We start from the raw sequence: 24188 nt of genomic DNA on the forward strand, positions 1-24188 counted from the left end.
ATACTTAGATTAGTAGAAGTGGGTTAATAATTAAGATAGAGCTAGCCGATAAGAAACAAGTAACTGGCCTACAGCTTTATATCTAAAACAGATTCTCAGTGTATTATTGGGGGCTGGTGTGGCAGTGGGACAAGACTGTCAGGAAAAACTTACTTGTAACATCTTCCCTGGGGAGTAGATGGGGGATGAAATGGGGGGAATCTGTGGCGGGCATGGGAGGATGGGAGGTAGTGGGAACTGCAATCAATATGTAAAATAAGAAAAAAATTAAATAAAAATTATAAAAACGTAAAAAAAGAAAAAGAGTTGAAAATTTTATTTAAGCTAATTTTACTGTATTTTTTTATAAAATAATTTTATAAAAGAGTTCAAGATATTATATAGAAAATACACACTAAGTTAATATATACACTTCATAAAAATAGAATACATCTTGACAATTGCTTACAGAGTCTGTTACCACCATATACAGTGTTTTGACGTTTAACATGTTAACTTGAACATATATGATTACAAATAATCAAGAAATCTGTTCTATTAATATGTCTTAAGATAAAAAATGTGGAATGTAAAAGTTATAGAGCTGATAAAAGGTTGTATTGATATGTCAGAGACCCATACTATGGGTGATTGTCTAAAGGGAAAGTAACTTTCCAAAAGCATAGCAAGAGATTCACAATGATTTCATATCTCGAGTATTTAATCATGGTAAACTCCATGTAGGATCAAACAAACTTCTATCTGTAATTTCAGAAATAGTGCTGTTTCTTTCTTTAACCTTAAAATTGAAAAACAAAACTTGAAAGGAGATGTATAAATCTTAAATCAATATTTTAAAAATCTTATATTATGCCATTGGCTTTTATCAAAACACATAATAACTGGTTTTACCATTCTAAGAATAGCCAAATGCTCAAAAATCTCCTTGAATTAGTTTTTTATATTGTTTTCAAGAAAATGATCTCAGCAACTATGCTACTATACAACATCAGTGATGTGTCCTGTTAGCTGATCAGAATAATCTTTGGGAGGTAACTGCTCCAGTGTAATAAATAAAGAAAATAACAAAGGACTCTACTAGACCTTACTGAAAGATATGACCATAGTGGGAATATACAGATGCCTCAACAGTACTGGGAATACACGGATAACAGAGTGCAGCACCATTTTCAAGTTGCCAAGATTGCAACTATTCAAGAGATAGTAAACTGTAGGGGTCCTTGATTCTCATGCTTAATGCAATTTAAATATTTGGACTAGGGTCTGGAGTACTTCCTAGTATGGATAGGCAGACACAGATATATAAACTATGAATGTGGTCTGATACTCAATGGTCCCATTGGCACTGTAGGATAAAGCGCGAACCTTCATGCGATAGGTCTCTGCCTCTCGTAGTGGACGTGTAGTGTACACTACTCCTTTCAGATTTTCATCCCTTAAGGCAAAAGGAACAGCAGGTTCCTCATCTACCATGAGGAAAGTTGTCCTGGGATGCATCACTCCATCCTGTGTGTACGCAACCAGTCGGATTAAATCTTGACTGGCAGCTATTCCAAATGGGAGAGAGACAAGTTTATATTCCAAGGCATATGGGCTCAAGGTACATTCCAAGTCATTGGGTGGGCAGTTCTTAAGGCAGAACCTAAAGTTAGAAAATAAATGAGAGGCACATGGTTATATACCTTGGAGGAGGGTAAGACATGACACAGGCGATCACAGTCCATGGTGACTCTTAGTAATTTGTTTACTTACAACCGGTGGCTCTTCCATGTCCTAGATCACTAGCTCCAAAGAAATTTGAGGTAGCTAAGAGGATAACCTGTGCTATAGTCAAGTAACAATACCCCTGCTTCATTAAAACCAGAAGAGCTGGAGTTCCTGAAGTAAGCAAGAATAGTTTAATTTTTTTTTTTTGATGGGGCGCTGCAATCAGATTAGGGCCTTGTGCATACTAAATTCATGCTGTACCCCAGGTCCAACATAGTCTCAAGAGCACTGGCCTTAAAATAAAAAGTCAGTTTTACAAACAAAAGTGTCGGATGTTCTTGGAAACAAGTGCTTCTTAGAGAGAAGATGATAAATCACATTATAACATTCATTCTAGTGCTGGTTGAAAGTTGAAATAGAATATTTAGTTACTTTTATTTTTCTCCAATCAATTAAAGGTCACTTAGGATTCCTGGGGAGGGGCAGTGGCTTCCTTTTTAAACTTTTGTTGTATATAATTTTACATTAAAAATAGTTTTCCCCCTTAAGAACCTATGCTGAGTCATAATGACATATAACTTACTATTATTATTATTATTTTAGAAATCTACAGAGGAAAATACCCACAAAGGACTATTTTATATAAACAGATTCTTTAGTCATGTATTTTTTAGATATGTTGTAAATCTTAATATCTTTAATCCTTTCTTTCCTTTTTCCATTTCTGTGATATTACTCACAAACAGTTTTATAGAGGGTTCTGGGCAATACACACTCAGCTATGCTATAGTAACTTGAGGTGTTACTAGGAGGAAAACAAAGAGAATGCTCCAGTGAGCATTTGTCAATGAGAAGGGACCAGCTAAGATGAACATTATCCATTATTTTCAAGCATCCCAATTACCTTGGTATCTGAACAACATGGGGAAAAATTAGAACAGTTTATCTACACTGTCAGACACTAGGAAATGTAAGGAAGACATCATTGATGGTCTGACTATTGACTTATCCTTGTTTCTCTCCTTCTCTTGCTGCATAGTAAGTCACCCTAGCAACAGAAAGGGTACTTCTTGGATCAGTCTACCTGTTTGACAGTACTTACCAGCTTGAGGCAGTGCAAATGGAAATGGGGAATTCTCAAAAGAAAGCCAGACTCTGAACCCCAAACCCCAGAAAAATTTACTGTGTGTGAGATCCCTGAACTCCACATTGTGACTCCACGGTGGAAAGCCTTATCCTGGAAGTCTTAGCAGTCACAAATGATAGTTTGGTTTGCAGTGGAAGCCACCTAATGAGTTCATGTCTTTTTCTTTCTTTCTTTTTTTTTTTTTTTTTTTTGAGACAGGGTTTCTCTGTATTGCTTTGGAGTCTGTCCTGGAACTAGCTGGCCTCAAACTCACTGAGATCCGCCTGCCTCTGCATCCCGAGTGCTGGGATTAAAGGTGTGTGCTAACCAACTCCCAGCTATGAGTTCATGTCTTTTTCATTTATAGAAGGAACCCATGGTCAGCCTGCATCCCCTCATGGTTACTGATTTACTATGAGTTAAACATGACTGTAGGCAAGGCTTATGTTGATCAAAGAGAGGGTTTCTAGAAGCACGTCTGGGATAAAAAGGTGAAACATACCCCAAAACAGGATCCCGTTGATAGTTGGGTGGACAGGGTGTATCAATGCACTGGTAGCTTCCTCTCATGTTGAAACACATGCGATTTGGCCCACAGCGCACATTCTGCTCCAGACACTCATCCACATCTAGGGACCACACAAGGATACAGGGCATCATTAGTTGGGGGTCAATAAGGGCTATCATAGCAGTCAGTATTTCACTGGAATATAGGGGTAGCACTCATGCCATAGTACCCTAATGAACTTATTTGTCACAAACAAGGATTCCCTGTCTATTTGTTTCCCTGATTGCTCAGAGGACATGTTTCTTTGATAAAATGAAAAGTCAAAAGAAAAACAAGAGCTGAAAAAGTAAAGGGCAGCTTTTAAGAGCATCTGTGTCTCTTCTACATGAAAAGCAGAATGTATGTGAGTTTGTCAAGCAAATAATATTTTAAATGCATGATGACCAAGCCAAAAAAGGGAGGGGGCATGTGAATACTTTGCAAAGTGAAGAATCTTTCTTTTTAGAGTATGAACAGTCCTTGTGCTATAAGCTCAAATTGAAGGGAGGGAATGAGGACAGTAAAAATTAACAGATTGATGCTGTAAACTCATGAGACACTGTTAGGTAAGTCAGATCATGAAGAGAGATAAATTGTAAAAAGAAAACCCTAATATCAAATAAATGGCCCCTGTCATCTAAGTTTTATCAAACTGTGCAGAATTGACCTGTTCTGACAGTGGGGTACACCTCCAGCAGTGTGGCAGGCGGATGCTTCCTGGAGCAACAGCAAAAAAGAGAACAGAAATGTGCAAGTAAAGACATTTTTTTTTCTTGTGGTTTCCACACTGAGTTATTAAATGGAAACACTGATGTAATAAAAAAATTAAAGTAACACAGAACTGAAGGAAACTTTCAAGTTTTCTGAAAACATTTTTTCCCCATAATTCTTAATTCTGGGCTTGTAGTTGAGCATTGGAGGGAAAGAGGTATGTGACCCGGGATGGAGAGAGATTTCTGAATGAGTGTCCACAAAGTCCAGTAAATTCTTGGAGGTATTGTTAAGATCTTAAAGTTATTATTTTATTTAATCTTCTCACTATGGCAAGTTGCATCTGCCCAGTGGTACAGGAGGATTTCTACCAGTATGAAGGCAGGAAAGAATTTCAGGTCATCAATTTCTACATCATTAGTTCCCATAAGTTCACCTTCCCCACATCAATTTGCCTGAGAACTTCATGGCCTGGGGGGTTTCTTCATTTACCTCCCAGAGAAAGGCTGCATGAATCCTAGAGCAAAAATATGAGTATGCTATATAGCAAGATGGCATATTGATGGACAGAAAGCCTTTAAAAACAATCACTGCTACAAACCCATATCCACAGCAATTTAAAACTAGATTTCAGTTTGAATAAAAAAAAATGTCTTTCAAGTTTTTCTGGTATTCAGTGTGACTGGCTTGACAATGAGTAGATTTTTGATGATATATATATATAGTTGTCACCTTCCTTTAATAGAGTTAAATCTGAGTTACAAACATTTGGTGAGAATATATGAAGCACAGGTGTATCCTAAATGGGAACACCATTCACAGCCCTTTCTACTATTTAAATAGAAGTGCTAGACTTGGAGGTCCACCAGCCATCATGCGAGGAAACACTAAGGTTGTCAGGCCTTGTTTGGGCTTGCACATGGATGTACAGCATCTGACCTTCTAAGGGAACTAAGCCCATCTTCCTGTGCAAAAGGAATGACAGCCAAATGATTTCAGAGTTCTCCCATGATATGGTCTCTGAACTGGTGCTCAGCTGCCGACCTAAGTATCTCTCCCTTTGTCTCACAAGAGCAGGTAAGTGCATAATGACATTTGCACTGCACTTGGGTTAAAGCTGTGAAGTGCTTTTTCAAACTCTTAAACTACTTGGAGCAGTGTTATAGGGAGAAAAGAAAAGAGTGAGCCGATTCCAAGAGGCATTGTATTAGTCACGTGCAACCATCATCAAATTTTGAATTATTTACTATTTGTATTTTCCAAACTTCAAAGTTTCCCTTTATTTCTAATTTTGTATACTGAGCTGATGCAGAAACATGAGGATTAGTAAACTGTGGCAGCCACAAGAATTCTGTTATGGGGTCAGTGTGTGTATGACAAGAGCTTTTAATATCACAGAGTTTCATTAGTTTAGTATGGGTCAATAAAGAAACATAAGAACTTATAAACATATGTGTTTGACATGAAAGCCTGGGGGATTATTGGCTGGGGGGGATCAGAGAAAGAAATGAAACAGAGGTAGGCAGATATTGAGGGGAAAATATCAGTAAGGTACAATGATATATGTTCATGAAAACAGCATAGTAAAACCTGTTATTTTGTACAATGAAATTAATAAAATTTTATTGAATTATTTCTTAAACACGAGAATTGTGCATATTTTTCCACATTATACATTCATTCTAAACAGTCAAAAGTTAATATCACCTCATAAATGTTAGTATCTTGCAAAGGTCTTTGGATGCCTCAAGCATATGTGAGAAGTGTTTATTGGCCTGTAGGACTGGAGTCAATGTTGAGGCCACAATAATGTCTGCTTTTGGCAGGAAGTTTTGTAAATACAATGCTGTTAGGTAGGTGGCCCTCCTTTATTTGTGGTCTGTGATTCTACTCACTGTCCTTAAAAAGAGGAAGGCAAAACAAAAACAATAACAAGGACAAACAAAAGCAGGGAAATAAAGATGGTCATAATGGCATACCTCTTTAATGCCAGCACTCGGGAGGCAGAGGCTAACGGATCTCTGTGAGTTCCAGGCAAGCCAGTGCTACACAATGAGACCTTGTCTCAAGGAAAAATTAGAGGAATAATTCTCTTGTCTTTTATAATAGACTAAGTTATGATATCTGGCTTTTAGTAAACACCATAAAAATATTATAGGAGGAATTGAAGTGGAGGCAATAATAGAAATATCCCCGCTACAAGAAAAGAATGACAATGTGAACTGGAAAGATTTCATGTTAACAGCATTAGAAGATATGATGCATTTAAGCAATTGTTTCAGTTTCAGGCAGGAGGATCTCTGTGAGTTTGTGGCCAGCCTGGTCTAAAGAGCTAGTTCCAGGACAGGATCCAAAGCAACACAGAGAAACCCTGTCTCAAAACAAATGAACAAACAAACAAACAAAAAATCCATCCTTCTGCTGCATACAAGAAACACATCTAAGCTCCAAAGATAGACATTACCTCAGGGTAAAGGGTTGGGAAAAGATCTTCCAATCAAATGGTCCCAAGAAGCAAGCAGGTGTGGCTATCCTAATATCTAACAAGTTAGACTTCAAGCCAAAATTAATCAAGAGATGAAGACGGTAACCCGACCTCTTAATAAACACACATTGTGTCTTAAAAGACGAAGAAGACGAACTCCTTTTAAATGCAGTGTTGATATATTAAATTTTTTCTTTTAAAGAGCATATCCTTTTATTAATAGTTTTTAAACAAAGCATTATTTGTCATGTATGAAAGTCTATTTGAATTTTCCTTTTTAAAATATTTGTGGTGCATAAAGTCAGGGTGAGGTTTTTTTAGTCTCTTTTTATTGCTTCCTAGTCAAACTGTGAATAATCAAACTTTTTTGTATTTTATTTTCAATTTTACAGCCGATGACTTCCATTTTTGACAGTATTCTCTGTCTTTGTTCCCTGTGATACCGTCTACTGCAATTTCCCAGTTTTTACTGACAAGGCCATTACCACTGTATGAAGCTTTAAAAAAAAAAAATACCCGGATGAAAAACAGCCTCTTGCTCCTTGTAAATGCCTCAAACACTTTCTAAAGCTGTTAAGAGACCCCAAGCTATTCTTGAGTAAAGAATTCTTTAAAAGGCAGAAAGGTTTTCTCTCATGTCTTTTTAAAACCACAAAAGTATGTAACCCATTTAAATTGCAAACGCTTCCATGACACCTGTTTCTGATTTGTTCACAGTATTTTCCACTCTGTAGCTCAAATGAAAACTGAAAAATGTTTTGAGATAAATGAAGGCAATTAAAAACCAAAAACATGGCAAGATTTAGAAAAGAAGAAGAATCTCTCTAATGAGTGTATCACATAACCCTTTAACTCTGCTTAAGGGTTTTGTGGTTCAGTTGATAATTCTAAATGCCTTGGTATTTGCTCTTTTTTTTTTTTTTTTTTTTTTTTTTTTTTTTTTAAAGTTTGAGACAAGGTCTCATTATGCAGCCGTGGCTGGCCTCAAACTGTGATCTGCCTGCCTTTGTCCACAGAGTGCTGGGATGAAAAGGCATTTACCACCAAACTTAGTGACACTGGTTTTCTTTTAGAAAGATGTATGGGCTAAGTAAGTTCTAGAGTGTGGAGAGTCAGCCCTTTTGGCCCCTGCTTTTGAGTGCAGTGTTCACAGGACCTCAGGAAAGATGAAGCAACTGGAGAATATAGAATCTGAGGTTTGGGGTTGACTACAGTAGCATATTGGGAGTTCATATGGTCACCCTAATTAGTCGTTTTATTTGTATACAGGATTGGAAATCATATGTATTTTGGTGACTCCAGTTATTTGTGTAAGGCATGTTCTTAATAATGGTCAGTGATTGATGGATGAGAGCAAAGGCTCTAATGAGTTCACATTTCTTCTCCAGCCCCAATAGCCTAAATAGGAAACCTCAGACAGTATGAAGAGTAGGGAAGGGACTGGTTCTTGGTAAAGCCATCCTCCCTACAAGTCTTGGTTTCCAGGGAGTGTTCTCCTAGAAACTGCATTCTGAGCAAGTCTTTTGTGAAGTTGAAAAGGGAAAATTCAATCTCAATTTTGTTGCTACTGACAAAGTACTCTCTTAAAGATTTTATAGGTATACTTTTCAAAAGGATATAGTTATACATGACAGAAATTAATAAAATTCAGAAACGTACATCATGCTTGGATTTTGTTCATAAAATTGAGGGAGGTTCACAGAAGAGAGTAATAGGCTATTTCTTTTTAATCTATGTATCACAATACAATAAACCACAAAACTACTATTCTATTTTCATGTTTTGCACACAAAACAAGGAAATATTCTCTTTCCTGGTTTTTTGAGACAGGGTTTCTCTGTGGGGTTGGCCTAGAACTCACAGAGATCTGCCTGCCTTTGCCTCCTGAGTGCTGGGATCAAAGGTGTGCACCCCCACCACCCAGGAATACATGGAAATCTTGACAATTGTTATTTCCTATTTTCACTATGCTTTGTGCTGAACCTCACTCTGGAATCTATAAATTAGTATTTTGAGTTATTTACATTTGTCTGCATTAGAATGTAAGCTCTTAAGGGAATGACTACTGAGTCATTTTTTTATCCTTTACCCCGATCAGAACTAAAATATGATTGTGAATCTACATTTGTAGGCTCAAACAATGAAGAGATTATCAACATTTCTCTACTGATCACCCTAGAAATAAATCCAGTGAGAGAAAATATGGTGGTCCCTCACATTATAGTCAATATATTAATTACATTTCTCATTTTCCCTTGCACCCTAACTAAGTGGTGGAAAAAGCTAGAAAAATCTTTAATATGAAAGGGGTTAATGATTCTTCAAGGAAGACCACACCAAGTATGTGTCCTGATTATTTTCCTTCGCTGAGCACTTCTCTTTCTTTTCCTACTTGTATTGAGTATGGAAGAAGAGGAACAATCAGGGGAATAATTAATTACAAAATCTTCTCATGTTTTCCACTATTGCTTTTTGATGTCAAACTGGAGCAATGAACATTCTAGCCTCTTCTCACCTTGGCATGTTTTCCCGTTGAGCATGAGTCGATAACCTGGTGGACAAACACACTGGTAGCTTCCGATGGTATTTTTACATTCATGTTGGCAAGTGTCTCTGTTTTGACATTCATCAATATCTGTTCAGAAGGAAAACAGAATGCATAATCACACCAAATGTATGCAGTATCTATGACAGAGCCATCAATGCAAGTGGCTGACATAAGACACATTTCCTGCTGATTTCACATACATGCCTTTTTTTTTATACAGCAAAGTCTGTTTTTAGTGATATAAGCATTGAATTTGTTACAAAATGCACCATGTTATGATGTACGAACATTTCTTTATCATATTAGATGCACATATATGAACTGAAGTCTCAATTTTGCCATTTGTGTGTGTGTGTGTGTGTGTGTGTGTGTGTGTGTGTGTGTTGTTAAACTGCATTAAAATGACAGGGGTGACAGATTTGTGTAAGATCCTAAACCAATGAAGAACTAACCTTTGATAGGATGGTAAATTTTACCTGGAAGTTTCTTTTGATAATAAATGGAAAAAGAGAGATCCATTGAAAACATATCATTTTATTATTTTGTATGCATAAGTGTTTTGCCTACATGTATGCCTGTGTATCATGGCTGAACACCGCATATGGTGGCCAGAAAGAGTATTGGATTCCCTGGGACAGAAGTTACAAACTGTTGTGAGCTGCCCTGTGGATGCTGGGAATCAAGCCCAACTCTTTTGGAAGAGCAGCCAGCACTCATAACCATCTCTCCAGGCCCTGTTTTTATATCATGTAAACTTTAGATGACAGGCTCTCTCTTTCTGCATCTTCTCCCTACAACTTCTATATGTAGCTTTCCCATATGCAGATATTTTCAAGTGGAAATGTTGCCATATTTGTGAGAAATAGTTCTCAGACTCTTTATATAATGGCAAAATATTAGTGGTGAATATATGAAATGCATGCCTATAGCCATGCTAAGTTGGACAGCCCCTTTAACGTCTCAAGATCTCAGTCAATTCTTCCATCAAAAGGTAATGGAGACCACCTATTGTGCTTCATGGGTTTATTGGAAGATTCATACACTGTAGTAAGTGAGAAAACATTTTATAAACCACAATAGAGGTGCCAGATATCATTAAAGTGAAAAAAATTATCACAAACAATTAAATGTAGAAGATACTTCAAACTCAACATTTATTATTGTATTCCATTTGGGACCTGTTTGGATCATCTCTCTCCTGGTCTCTGAGTGTACACTAACCAATGGAACACTGAAGAATATGGCATGAGGTGAGAACAGAAGTGCAGAAGTGTGGGAACAAAGACAAGACAAAGTGAGGCCTGAGGCCTGAGGTCTCAGAGCAAATGGTCTGTTCTTGTGTATTTTGCACATGCTGAAAATGTAATTGTGATGATTCAGAATCTGTTAAGAATTCATATTCAGCAAATAGTCACTTCCCGTGTTTATGCATCATTTTAGCTAACCAAAGTATTCATCTCATAATTTGTGTGAGTTATTTTTGTCTTTCCTCTTTAAATATTTGCTTTAATCTAAAACAACAACAGAAATTCAAATGATTTTGAACTGGAAGTCGTTAACACGGAGCTTCACAACATATGCATTTCAAAATGGCCAAATGTGACTTCTGCTTTCAGAACTGAAGCAAAGTTCATTATTTCTGTTAAGTCCTTGGATCAATTTTTAAAAGCTAAACTTTTCTCAAATATCTCAAGATTCCACAGTGTCAACTTAATCCTTTGTAACTTGTCTGTCCCAGATGGTTAATTAAAGGCAGTCTGTGTTGTAAGTTGCTTTTGTTAGATGATTCCAGAGCTGTCTGCAACCTTTGTGTGAATGTCTTTATTAGCCCCCAATAAACTGTCCACCATATTTTAAGAGATATCAAAGCCTCCTCATTGTCTCCCCAGATAAATGGAAAGATCCATAGGTTATTGAGTTATAAAAGCTAACTTTAGATTTTACATGATTGATATCGTCACTCTATAATAGTCTCCAACAATGTATGTTTATCAAAGTAAGATAATTTTGATTCGCATAATATTGGTGTAATGTAAACATTGAGAAAGAAAAACTTCATTAGACTCAGTGTGGTGGTGCTGCAGCTCCAGGCAGTGATGGAAAGGAGGGAGTTGGGTTACTAAACTATGATAAAGCTGTAGTACAGGCCAGGGTAGAAAGGACCTATCTGTTGTTTACCTTCAGATATTAGAGCATGGCAATCAAGTGATGCATGATGTGAGGGTGTGGCTAATTCCCTTACAGCATGGGCATGGACAGTGATTTTGAGGAAAGAGAATAAGAATAGAACAGAAACAAAAAGAGTTTGTCCAAAATGAAAACAAAATGGAGACCAGAGTTTCAGTAAGAGTAACTGCTCAGAAGACACTCTGAAAGACAATATGTCAGTAAATGAAGAGTGAAAAGTTTGACTAGTGAAGAATGTGATCGAAACTTTAGGCAGGGAGAGCTGACAAACACCCAGAATGATGTGAGATGCAGAGAATTAGTGGCTGTGAGGTATTTGTCCACATTAGACCAAATGTAGGGCATTTATAATAAATGCATGAAAGTTTGAAGCATATGCCACAATTCTGAAAAGTTCATCACAGAATAAAATTCATATAACCACAACAATGAATTTTAGGTTCATCAGGATAACTAGAAAGAAAAATTTTAGAAAAATACAAATACAAATGAAGCTCAACTTTTCAGAGGGTCTGGAGTATATAACTAAGCTGCGGCAATAGGAGAATCTGGCTCCACCAGATTGACCAGGGAAACATATCAGAAAAGATAAGGGGATAAAGAAGAGTAGAAAAAGAAATGAAAAAAACAAACCAAGTCAGAAGGAGAAGAAGACCTAAACACTAAAAAAGTTTAAACAGAAAGTGCATGTGGCGAAGGATAAGCAATGTGAACACATAAAGAGATCTATAAGGGTGAGTGAAGAGTTAGGAGAAAGAGAAGGGGAGGAGAGGAGAACATGTGGGACTAGGAAGTTTGAGTTGGGGGAGCAATAGATGAGAGAAAAAAAAGAGAGATAGATACCATAATAGAGTGAGACATTATAGGTTTGAAGAGAAAACTGACTCTAGAGACATCTCCAGAGGCCAACAAGGATAACACCAATTAAAAGTCTAAGCAGCAGTGGAAAAGCTACCTTAAATGCTCTTCCCTGATAATGAGATTGATAACTAATTTATTTGTCATCATAGAGCCCTCATCTAGTAGCTGATGGAAACAAAGCAGACAACCACAACTAAGCACTGAACCGAACTCCTGGAATCCAGTTGCAGAGAGTGATAAGAAAATGGGGGTCAAGACCAGGCTACAGAAACCCACAGAGACAGCTAACCTGAACAAGGAGGAGCTCATGGACCCCCAGACTGATAGCTGGGAAACCAACATTGTACCGACTCAGACCACCTGAACGTGGGTCTCAGTTAGAAGACTTGGACAGTCTAAGGGACTTCTGACAGTGAAACCAGGATGTATCCCTGGTGCATAAAAGGACTTTGGGAGCACATTCCCCATGGAGGGATACTCCCTCAGCCTAAAGGCAGGAAGGAGGGCCTAGTCACTACTCCAAAATGTCTTGACAGAATTTGATGTTCCCTCCTGGAAGGCATCACCCTCCCTGTGGTGTAGGGGAGGTAGGATGGGAGGGGGGATTGGGGGGCATAGGAAGGAGGGAGAGGGAACTGGGATAGATATGTAAAATCTCTTTCTCTTTCTCTCTCTCTCTCTCTCTCTCCATATATATGAGATGATAGTCTAATGGTCTTCCAAGAGAGCTGTAAGGATAAATGCTCTGGTCTAATGGTCTTTGAATTTTAACAGAATTTTTTCCTTGCCTCCTTCTCTTCCTGTTTGCTTTCTTTTGCCATCTAACAAAATAGCGGGGATAACTGCTTCTTGCTAATTCTTCTTGATGCCTAACTCATTGACATACAAACTGTATATGCCTACCAAAACTCAAGTTAAATATATGACAGATGGCAATATTTACAACTTTGCTAAAAATAAGGTCTCAGATTTTTTTTAGGAGGAAATTACAGTTAATTTTTGTAAAATTAAGTTACTGGCTTGTGAGTTTGGATAAAGACACTAAGCCCACATATTTTGGAGTAATGTAAACAAATCTTGCTCTGCATCATATTATATTTCTGTTCATAAACATCCAAGATAATCTAATTGAGGAATTCCATGGTGAGATAGGGACAACAGCCAATAGGATGTTGGTTGTTATGTGGAACAGCTGACAGAGTCACTAGGACTCTCATTTCTAAGCCACTGGCTGCATCAAACAAACCTATGACCCAATAGCTCCAAATTATGTGACAATATGTGCATCTTTCTGAAAACTCACTTTATGGATGACACTGACATTTATATCTATGTAGGATTTAATTCAGTAACACCTTTCGAGAGTGATCAAACATAGAACCTTAATATAACACAAAAGATTATTAGAATGCACACATGTAAATACATCTCTTATTTAGATAAAGCTTGTAATCATCTTAGATTGCCAGAATAAATGTGTCAAAACTTTGAGTCAGTCCAGACTTGGGATCAGATGTAGTTCAGTGCATCAGAGGTGCTACAGACATACTTAGACTCTGGACAAGAATTGAGCTCACAGAAAGGAAATGTAATTTGGCTGACATTTACCTACACATGTTTCATGGTTTGCCTCAGAGCCTTCAGGGCAAGTTTTCCTAATAGTCCTTCTAGTCCTGGAGAAAGATGTTCTGCTGTTTCTATACTCTGAGTAGGAGCTGTAGTGCTGGGAGTGCTGTCTGTAATGGTGCGGAGGTTGATAGTCACTTCTCACAGGGGAGGACCAGGCAAGGTTATAGCTACTGTATTGAGTGCCATAATTCGACAGCCTCTCCAATCCAGCGCAAGATTTCCCATCCCCTAACAAATGTTGTCCTGGTGGACAGATACACTTGAAGCTGCCGGGAGTGTTGGAGCACTGATGTGCACAAGGTTTAGGTACTTGCTCACATTCATTAATGTCTGCTCATGTGCCATGATACATAAAAAGAGAGAAAAGAAAACATACATACACACAAAACAATCAGTCTGTGAAATAACTAAATACATCATATTACTCTCAACAATAGGGTCAAGGCTTTAATCACTCAGCTATGAATACTTAGAACCTGTACCTCTTCCTATGCACTGTTTCAAATGTACATATTTTATTTAAACATCCATACTCTAGCAGGTGGCCAGGGAGGCTAGACACTAGTGCTGGGATTCCATCTTCCCTTCCTTTACTGTCATAGCCATAAGACCCAGTAGCCCGTTTCAGCCTTGTCTCCTGACTTCAACATAAAACCAAGCTTGGATGTGTATAAGTTTGGGCTAAGCTGACACAGTCTTTATACATAGCATGAACTTGGCTCCTCTGGAAAAGGAGTAAGTGCTCTTAACTGCTGAGCCATCTCTCCAGCCTTTTGCTTTTTCTCTTTTGACTAATAGATCCTTCAGATAAATTTCTAGCTTTCCTGACTGGTTAGCACTGTGGGAAACACTCCTGTGTTTAGGACTATTTTTTTTTTATGAATCTATAAAGATCTGTATGCTCATTTATTTATTTTATTGTATAAGTGAGCTTTGTCTTTCCACACTGATCGAGGCCCTCATACATAACTGATTCCCTACCTAGTGGCAAGAAGGCTCATTTCCAAATGAAAATTGCCTCACACCACACCTCTCTTTATCTTCCCATTACAGTTTGAAGAGAATCTAAACTCTTTGCTCTGGCCTCTGTCTTCTGCCCAGCTGTGCTCTAATAGCCCAGGCCCTGTGGCCACCTCTGCATGTGGCCAGTGTGAACCCATCTGCAGAGCTGTAGCCTGTTTTCTCTTTAGCACTTGCTTGGACCTTCACATACTGGCTGCCCCTTCACCCCACTCTCAAGTGAGGTGCCACTCACCCTGACCTGCATCACCCTTTCCCTAGCTCTGTTTGGTTTTCTTAGATTGTTTACCACAATCTGAAATTTATCCTGGACATCCCTTTCTCCTCATGGAAGGTAAACACCTGCTCTACAGTGTTTAGTGTTAATTTCCCACAACCGAGAACATCACCCAGAACAAATGATGTGCTCAGTAAACTCCGCTTGAAACAAAGAAGCAAGAAGCATTGATGCCTGGTGTCAAGTCTGGTCACAGTAGAAACAAAAGATGTTATATAAGGAACTGTGCCTTGAGTACAGAGAAACCATCTTCATTAGTGCATCCAATCTTCCTACAATTAAAACTTTCAGATACATTGCTACTGGCATAACTACAAGCTTGAAGCTTTTCTGTTTTGAATTATTAACTTTGATTTAATAGTTAAGCCAAGCTCATTTTGCTCCCAGATGCTAAGGGAACAAAGACATAGCATCACATTTTACTACATTAAAAGTTCATCATATCTTTGAGAATTTTGAAACATTTTTCTTTTTACTTATGTGTCAACAAATGAAGTTTCTTTGTAACTCATTCTGAAAGTTGAAAAACCACATAAAAATCAGGGCTCAAAAAGAAATTCTTTCATCCATTACTGCAGTGGCAGAAAATATTAGAAAATGTTTAAAACAAAAGTAATAATTTGTTTGAAAACCCATTCTAGAAGTCAAAAGTTAAAATGAACATTTTAAACTCATCAGGGTAATGATCTTTCTTTATTACTCAGTCCAATGTTAGACTTGAAACTATTGAGCCAAGGCCTCAACAAATAAGCATTTCATTCCATATCTCACTGTAAGGGCTATTCAAGAAATTCAATTACAAGATATATATGCTATATAATGTAAGCAATAATATCTAAACAGAAGAATAAAATGATGTGTTACACACTTCTAGTAATATAACATTTTATAAAAATGGTGCTGGCACAAGCACTTGCTATATGCAAAGTACTATGCTAGAAGCAATATAAAACCAAAACTAATTTTATATAAATTGTTTAATAGAAAAACAAGGCAACCAATTTTAAAACAGACCATAAGAGCCTAAAACAAATATCAAAACCCCACCATCTAAAAGTCCATATAGCTTTTTACTCCACTTTAATCTGATGGGGAATGATTTAATAGTTCAGTTTCTTGATTACACATACACTAATTTTAAAAAGTACATGGTTATTCTCTCTCTCTCTTTCTCGCTTCCTCTCCACATGTGAAAGACAGGGGTGTAAAGTGTACTTCTATTACTCACTGCCTTATTGCCTGAGAATTTTAAAGCTCATGGTTTTGGGTAGACTGGCTGGCCACTGAACTAGTATTCACCTCTTTCTGTTCCCCAGTACTAAGGCAAACAAGGCCATGTCTAAGTTTTCTTCTTCGTTGTAATGTGAGTGCTGGGGATTCAAACTCAGGCTTCCAGGCTTGTACAAGAAGGCACTCTTACCCACTGAGCCATCTCCCCAGCCCATGGTTAACTTCCTATAGACATTACCCACTATCTGTCTTACTCAATAGTCCATTATGACTTTAATGGAAACAAATAGACAATTGGAAGAACTGAATAAGATATTTTTAATGCAGTAGATGGCATACAGTGAACACTAAACATTGTAGACAATGTAATAATTATCAGTTCACTTAAATTATGTTCATGTTTTGTTAATTTATTCTTAAACTTTCATAGTACATATAAATTTCCTACTGAATAAAATGTATCTATGTAAACATTTATGTCATGTGTGTAGAGAATCAATAAGATAATCATGAGAATCAAGTTGTCATGGCTATTATACTGGAAGTATACTTTGATATACGCATACATAGGAAACACTCAGGAAATGGCCATAACATTACTTGAAATTCCAATATAAACTGAACTCAAACTGAAGTCTCTAAGGTAGTAAGCAGACTATGTTACAATTTGCTTAGCCAATTTATACATCTGCTAGGTGTAGCAAGCGAGCATTCCCATATGTGTCTAGTAAGACCTGTATTATTCTGGAAGTGGTTTTGTTAACTTACCAATACAGGGTCTTCCAACTCCTTGGGACCGATAACCCCTGGGGCATGCACACCGGTAGCTGCCTCTCGTGTTCTCACATATTTGGTTATATCTGCACTGATGGGTTCCATCTTTACACTCATCGATGTCTACAGACATGGAGGTAATAAAAAGCAACATTTCTTCTTCAAACCCTGAGTCATCACACTTAAAACTCACATTCTGCTGATTGTCAAAGGCAGTGTTTCTTACTATGTTACTAAGATTACATTAAATTATGACTTAGGACTTGGGAGTCAGGAAACCTATTAACTGGTCTTCCCCACCCCCTTGCTTCCTATTGTGGAAAGATATTTGTTCTTTGTTTTTGGTTTTTGCTTCTTCTCTGTGCTTCAATTCCTTTGGCCATCTTATTTGTCCTGAAGGTCAAGGTGTAGGCAGATTTGGAGCCATAGTGTGACAAGGTTTCCAGTTCCCTGTTCCACAGCTGCAGCTGCCAGCTGGACACCTCCATTTCCTCTCTGAGCTGCACTGTAAAGCCAGCATACTCCACGCTTACCCTTACCCTCTGATTTATAGCAACAGCATTCCCTCGGAGTCAACCATGGCTGCTAGTATCAGGCATCTTTAAGTTATTTTTTGCAGCTAGGCAGTTCTGAAACCTTCATCTGAAGTCACAGATCTCTCCATTTACATGCATCTTACTCAGCCAGACTTCTGCTGTCGCTTCTTATTCTGATATTTCAGTTCATGTCCTTCCTAATTATCTTAGATCTAATTATAGTCAATATTCCTAAAAGCAGACGCTCTTGGGTGACATGGGATACAATGATCAGAATTGGCTGCTACTCCACTGAAGAAAAATAGTTATCTATATGGATAGTGTTAGAGCTATAACGTATTTGAAAGTACTCTCCCCTAGAAGTTCTTGGGTATACAAACCCTTCATGCACCTCAATTATCAACAAGTGAGCAGTATTCCATGTTTAGGTATTTCTTGTGAGTACAGGGTTTCTTGCCTCCCCTTTTCTACTGTCACACAAGTTAACAGTCCAGTCAAATTTAAATTTAAATGTGATCATTTCCATGATGGTTTTGATAGTCTTACATATGATCCCATGATTGCTCTTAGGCACTGCTCAATATTTTATTTCTATCTTTTATGATGGTTTTCATTTTTACTTTGTATTATATAGTTCTCTCCTGACATAGTTTTGACAGAAGACTAAGCCAAATGAATTCTTTGTTTTTATTTATTATTATATTTACTTATTGTGGGTGTGGAGGGCACTCACATGCCAACACACATCTGGAAGTCAGATGACAACTTCAGAGAGTCAGATCTCTCCTTTCACAATGTGGGTTCCCTGGGATTGAATTCAGGTGCTCTGGCTTGGCTACAGGAGTCTTTACCTGCTGACCCATCTTACTCACCCCTTGGTTTTTATTAATTGCTGCAGATTTTAGTTTTACCAATTCATGCAGGCTGGTATAGAGTAGATAAGCAAAGAATAAACTTAGAAGAATTTTAACTTATTTTATAATCTAAGTTTGCAAATCAATGACATTTGGTGATTCTGTAAGCAGGCATGGAATAGATGACAAGGATTAAAGTTGAGGTAAATAGAATTTACTCATTTTCTTCTCTTTTATTTAATATTTAAAGTAATTCTGAAATAATTATATTTTAAAATAAGTGTTTATAAACATGTTTTTCTTAACCTTGCTGTGAGGTTCTATGAAGATATGCTAAATTTCAAGTTACAAATGGTATGAGTTAATACTAATCCATGTATATATTAAACTTTGTTTACAAAAAAGTTTACAATGGGTGGAAGCTGCCTAATGGGCTCCCATTTCCTTGTACATCATGGGACTTGGATTCTAGAGCACAAGGTAGTGAAACTGATGGAAAAGGGTTTTTTGTTAACTCAGTCTACATCATCATCGTATAGAATAGATGCCTTTCTCAGCTTGTTGCTCTTAAAGAGTTCTCTATCAGGGAAATAGCATGGCACTCACCAACGCAGGTCCCATTTTCAGCCTTGGTCATTCCATTTGGACAAAGATCAATGCACTTATAGCCACCACGGGTGTTCTTACAGTGCTGGTCTGGTCTGCACACATTCTGTCTACATTCATTCACGTCTTGATAAAAGAACAAGGGTAATACACATAAAGTAAATGATTGATTCCACTTCTCTAGAAGGAAGATTGCTTAGGACTTTCAGGTAATTGTAAATCAATAAAATGTGTATAACATTGTTGTATAAGGTCAAAGTGCTTAAGTCTAACAAGGTATAATAATTCATTTTACTTTAAATAAGAATGAGAAAGAGTTTCACAGGGTTTATAGCCATGCTTTTTACTGTCTCTACATAAATAATTTGATATATGTGATATAAACTTAATGTGTATACATATATATATGTATATATTCTCACTCACATATGAATGTATTACATATGTTGTAAGGGCATAATGTTTTTTTTAATTCAAGCTTGGAGCAGGGAATCTATAAAATACCATTTGATTCTTCTTTTTGAACAGATTATAAGCATGGACATGGTAAGTAGCTGGAATTTGGATAAGTCCCAGGACACAGCATGTGCATTTAGATAACTCAGCACTGAAAAATTAGGAGTCTGGAGGGACAGCTCAGTGGGTCAGAGTGCTTGCTACACAAGCCTAAGAACCTGGAGGTGGGTGCACATATACCTATAACCTCATTGCTGGAGGACAGAGACAGTAGAATGGCTGGGGCTTGCTGGTTGCTGATGGGAGATGTCATTCTGTATATGTTTCTCATACTGGTTAATGAATAAAGCACTGTTGGCCAATAGGAAAGGAAGATAGGAGGGACTAGGAGACAAGGAGGAAATAGGAAGTAGTAAGGAGGAGCCAAGATGGAGAGTCAGAAGAAAGCAGAATGCTGGCTGGCTCCCCAGTAAGAGAAATACATAGATCAGCAGAAATGGGTTAATAATTAAGACAGAGCTAGCCGATAAGAAACTAGTAACTGGCCAACAGAATTATATCAAATACAGAGTCTCTGTGCATTATTTGGGGCTGGCGTGGCGGCGGGAGGAAAATCCATACTCCTTACAGGTTGCCTGGTCTGGCTGAAACACAGTGAACTCCAGGTTGAGTGAGAGATGCTGTCTCAAAATATTAAGGTGGGGCATGATATGCCAGGTCATTGATGTTCTCCTCTAGACTCTTCACATGTGCACACAGATGTTGACTCTCTCCTCTCTCTCACAGAGTTACACTGACGTCATCACTGTAATTTCAACGCAAGCATCTTACCGATACATTTTCTGCCCTTGAGTTGATAGCCAGCATCACATCCACAATGGAAACTTCCTATGACATTGAAACAGCGCTGGTGACAGGGGCTGGATTCCTGACATTCATTAATATCTGTCAAATAGAACCAAACTTTCAGTATATGTTGTTAGAAAAGCTGTGTAAATTTATCCCAAATGATGTTTAATCATTTCCCGATCTTGATGACAATCACGTTTAAGACCTCAAACTAACTTAGTATATGAGGTCTTATAGCCTCTGCTCCACAATATAATCAGCTGCTGGAAGGGGCTTCTTCCTCTAGTACTTTTAAACATAGATATTTACTAATGGTTCAGAACTCTGTTGGTTAAATTCTAGCCTGCTTTAAGTACCATGCAGCCCCCACCTGTTTCTAGGAAGTTTTAGCTCTGGAATTTTGCTGAAATATTGGAGTGAAGATAGAAGAAAACAAAACAAAGCAAACTAACACAAAGCTGGAAGACTTTTTGCAAGTGGGCTGGTTTTCCTGCCCTGGCTGGTACTCTCCTGACCAAGTCTGTCACATTGTGTCTCACTTAGCAGCTTCAGAAGCTCTCCTTTTCTTCTCTTCAGTCACTGCCAAACTCATTCCAACATGACCCGGTTCACAGTGTACAGAGAAGGAAAATGCAAAGTCTCTGTGCCCATCAAATACTTTGCAACCTCCCTTCTCTCCCTTCCTCAGAGCCAGAGGGAGGAAGAGAGACATCCCCCCTTTCATAAGAGAAGTCTTTCTGAGCTTTGCATCTCTGAAGGCCACCGTCTCTTTTCTCATCAACATGGGGATTGTAGCTCATTAGCTGTTCACTTCTCTTGTACAGGTTTGAAGTCCCATCTTTACCTTTTTCCCTAGACACAGTCAAGTCTCTTCATGGTAACACATTTGCCCTTCTAGGTCATATAAACCTCATTCTCTTTTCTCTTCTCTGTTGTTCTAATCCAAATCCTTCAAATGAGCAATTGGCATATTTAGGCTCTTTACTCTAAAAATTGAGACAGTCAGTATCCCTTTTTTCATACCTTTCTATTTGCAATCTTCTTATTTAGGTCTTGGAAGACACAGCTTGTTAACTTATATAAGCACATATACATGACAAAATACTTGAAGATACCTTTTTTGGTGTATGCTCCCATCTCTTTTTACATTGCTTGCCAGCGAAGGCAAATGCCATTAACAACCAGAAATGAATAATATATCTCTTATATGTGTATACTTATATATCTACTTTTTAAGTTCTTCTTTGTTTTCTAATCACATCACAAGTTATACATGATTTTTTTATAGCTTCATATTCTCAATCCTGCACACTGGCTGATGATGTAGAGGAGACATCCCCTTTTCTTCCTACATTGTAGTTTGGGATCTACTGTTTTTGCCTCTGTGAAACATCCTAACATCAGCTTTGCTAGTAATTTCCAAAACCTTGGGGTCTTTCAGTAGTTAAAGTGTGAAACAGTCACATAATGGCAAATAACTTGGCCCTAAAAGAAATGTACTATGAAGTTACATAAAGAGCCATGAAGGATCTTAACTAAGCAAAAAAAATAGAAGCCTATCAAAGACTATACACTGAAGAATTCTACCAATACAACATTCTAGAATTCTGGCAATATAACATTCTAGACAAAGAAACACTATGGAGACAGTAAACAAATAAGGGTTGAAGAGATCGATGATCCAACCACTTGGCTCCACACATGTACACCTGTACACAGCCAACTGTACACCCACACACGTAAATACACATACACATATGTGTGCATAGCACATAAAGAAACACACATGTTATACCTTGACAGCTGAGCCCATCAGAAGTTCTTCGGAAGCCTGCTCCACAATGGACCACACAGCGATAGGATCCAATGGTATTGTCACAGTCCTGACCAGCATGACAGTTATGTCCACCCAAAGCACACTCATCAATGTCTACAACAGAAGGAGCCATGACATTGAAGTGAGTTCAAAACAATTAACTTAAGAACTTGCTGCAAAACAGGGACTAGAAACCATAAGATATTTGAAAACACTAAAGAATAAGAAAGATTGAATTTTTTGGTTGAGTTATTTTAAAGTGAGTTAGAAAGGTAACACAATCACAGCTCCATGATTGGATAAGACTATTTATAAATAAGGTGACTTTTAACAAGTGAATTGTTTGTCTGAGATTTTCAGTGAGCTATCCCAGGGATACCTAATTTCTGGGTGCCCTTATAAAGGCAATGACTGGCCAGTATTCTCTTTCATAGGCCTTATCTGTTTGTTGCAGCGCTTCTTTCTAGGCAATGCTGTCTTGGCCATTGCTTTGGTGTTGAGACTACCTTGGCAGACTCTTCCATCTGCAGCTATGGTAAGGCCTTTGGGGCAGGAACAGTAATAGGCTCCTATGACATTGTGGCAGGTATGGGAGCAGGGATTCCCAACTGCGCATTCATCTTCATCTAAAAGAAGAAACAGAAAGGCCCATCAGTAGGCACAACTCCTGCTTCCTAGCAAAAATAATCATGTCTAGATGCCTAGGGATTGGATCAAATATAACAGAAAGCATGCTAAGTGACATAGGAAGGAATTGCTAAGGAGAAATTAACATGAAGGCCCAAAGTTATTGCCAATAGCTAGCACGTATTTAGATTTTTTTATTCTACAACAAAAACGATAGCTAAAGTACATTTATATTTACTGCAGCCTAAACTATCCTTAGCAGTTGCAACTCACTCTCCAAAGCATTCTTCAGAGACAGAAATTTTAAGAAACTATTCTAATTTGCATGACAAATCTGGAGAACAGAGGTTAAGTGAATGCTCAAGATCACTAAGGCTATTACTGCCAGAGATGAGACTTGAATGCAGCCCACTACATGATGCAGGTAAGTGGAAGAGCAGCACGATGCATGCCAATATGAAATCCTCAGCCATTTACTAAGCTGAGACTTCTTGAGAGGGAGTCTCTTGCAAGGGTGTCTGTATGACAAAGCTGGATTCATAGTTACTTGTGGGCCCTCTATCCTACGTTGTCCCAAAACTGGGCAGTTCTGCAGTTAGGTGAGTTTCTGTTGGCTCACACCCATTGAGCCACTGGAGGGAGATTAATTTTCTCTGTTCACTCCATTTTGTACTTGGTCACCATCTCTGATACACTAGACTGTGGCCAAATTGAAGGCACATGGGCTCTGTCATCCCACTTAACCTCAAATGTAGCTTGCCACTTGATGCTAGGCAACCTTCAGGAGTTCATTTAACTTCTCTCGATTTCTTAGTTATCAAGTGGGGTATTTGTAGACAGCTGTGATGATTCAATACCTATGAAATGGCAGCAGTAGTCTATTAAAAGATAATTATTAGTTGAACCAAGGTAAAGGTGCTTACTATTAAGCCTGATGACCCAAGTTTGATCCCTGGGTCAAATTTCCTTTGGCTTTGTCATGAACCACCACATGCCCTTTTCACACTAAATAAATAAATGTAAAGGAAAGATAACCACTGATAACACTATTGTGAAATGAAAATATTTAATTCTCTACTATACTTACCAGCACAAAAGGGTCCCACTGAGTCTAAGGTGAAGCCAGAGGGGCACTGGTTGCTGCGATCTCCTATTGAAGGGAGAAAAGTACAATTAATTAGCCTGTTAGAACACTGGCACCCTCTTTCATCCCTGTACACCCTTCACTGGGAAGATACATCAGAGAAGAAACAAAGAAAACAGTGTTGGAAGCAAACAAGAATGGAGAACTTCATTTTTTTTCAACCAAGAATTAAATGAACTAGTACAGAGACTGCTAGCA

The 24188-nt window shown here is 37.9% G+C and overlaps 1 protein-coding gene across 1 annotated transcript in view; it reads right to left on the reverse strand.

Moving 5' to 3' along the window:
• Nucleotides 1-295: 295 nt before the first annotated feature.
• Hmcn1 (hemicentin 1) overlaps nucleotides 296-24188 on the reverse strand; it is a 429789-nt gene continuing 405896 nt past the window's right edge. Inside the window, exons 98-107 of the mRNA XM_051185954.1 lie at nucleotides 23934-23996; nucleotides 22726-22845; nucleotides 22199-22333; nucleotides 20386-20499; nucleotides 19099-19224; nucleotides 17097-17225; nucleotides 13781-14131; nucleotides 9092-9211; nucleotides 3336-3462; nucleotides 296-1642 (exon numbers count right to left, since the gene is read on the reverse strand). Coding sequence (XP_051041911.1) covers nucleotides 1276-1642; nucleotides 3336-3462; nucleotides 9092-9211; nucleotides 13781-14131; nucleotides 17097-17225; nucleotides 19099-19224; nucleotides 20386-20499; nucleotides 22199-22333; nucleotides 22726-22845; nucleotides 23934-23996 — 1652 coding nt within the window. The 3' untranslated portion in view covers nucleotides 296-1275. The remainder of the gene's footprint in view (nucleotides 1643-3335; nucleotides 3463-9091; nucleotides 9212-13780; nucleotides 14132-17096; nucleotides 17226-19098; nucleotides 19225-20385; nucleotides 20500-22198; nucleotides 22334-22725; nucleotides 22846-23933; nucleotides 23997-24188) is intronic.

The sequence above is a fragment of the Phodopus roborovskii genome, unplaced genomic scaffold (genome assembly GCF_943737965.1).
Source record: "Phodopus roborovskii unplaced genomic scaffold, PHOROB, whole genome shotgun sequence".
NCBI classification, from domain to species: Eukaryota; Metazoa; Chordata; class Mammalia; order Rodentia; family Cricetidae; genus Phodopus; species Phodopus roborovskii.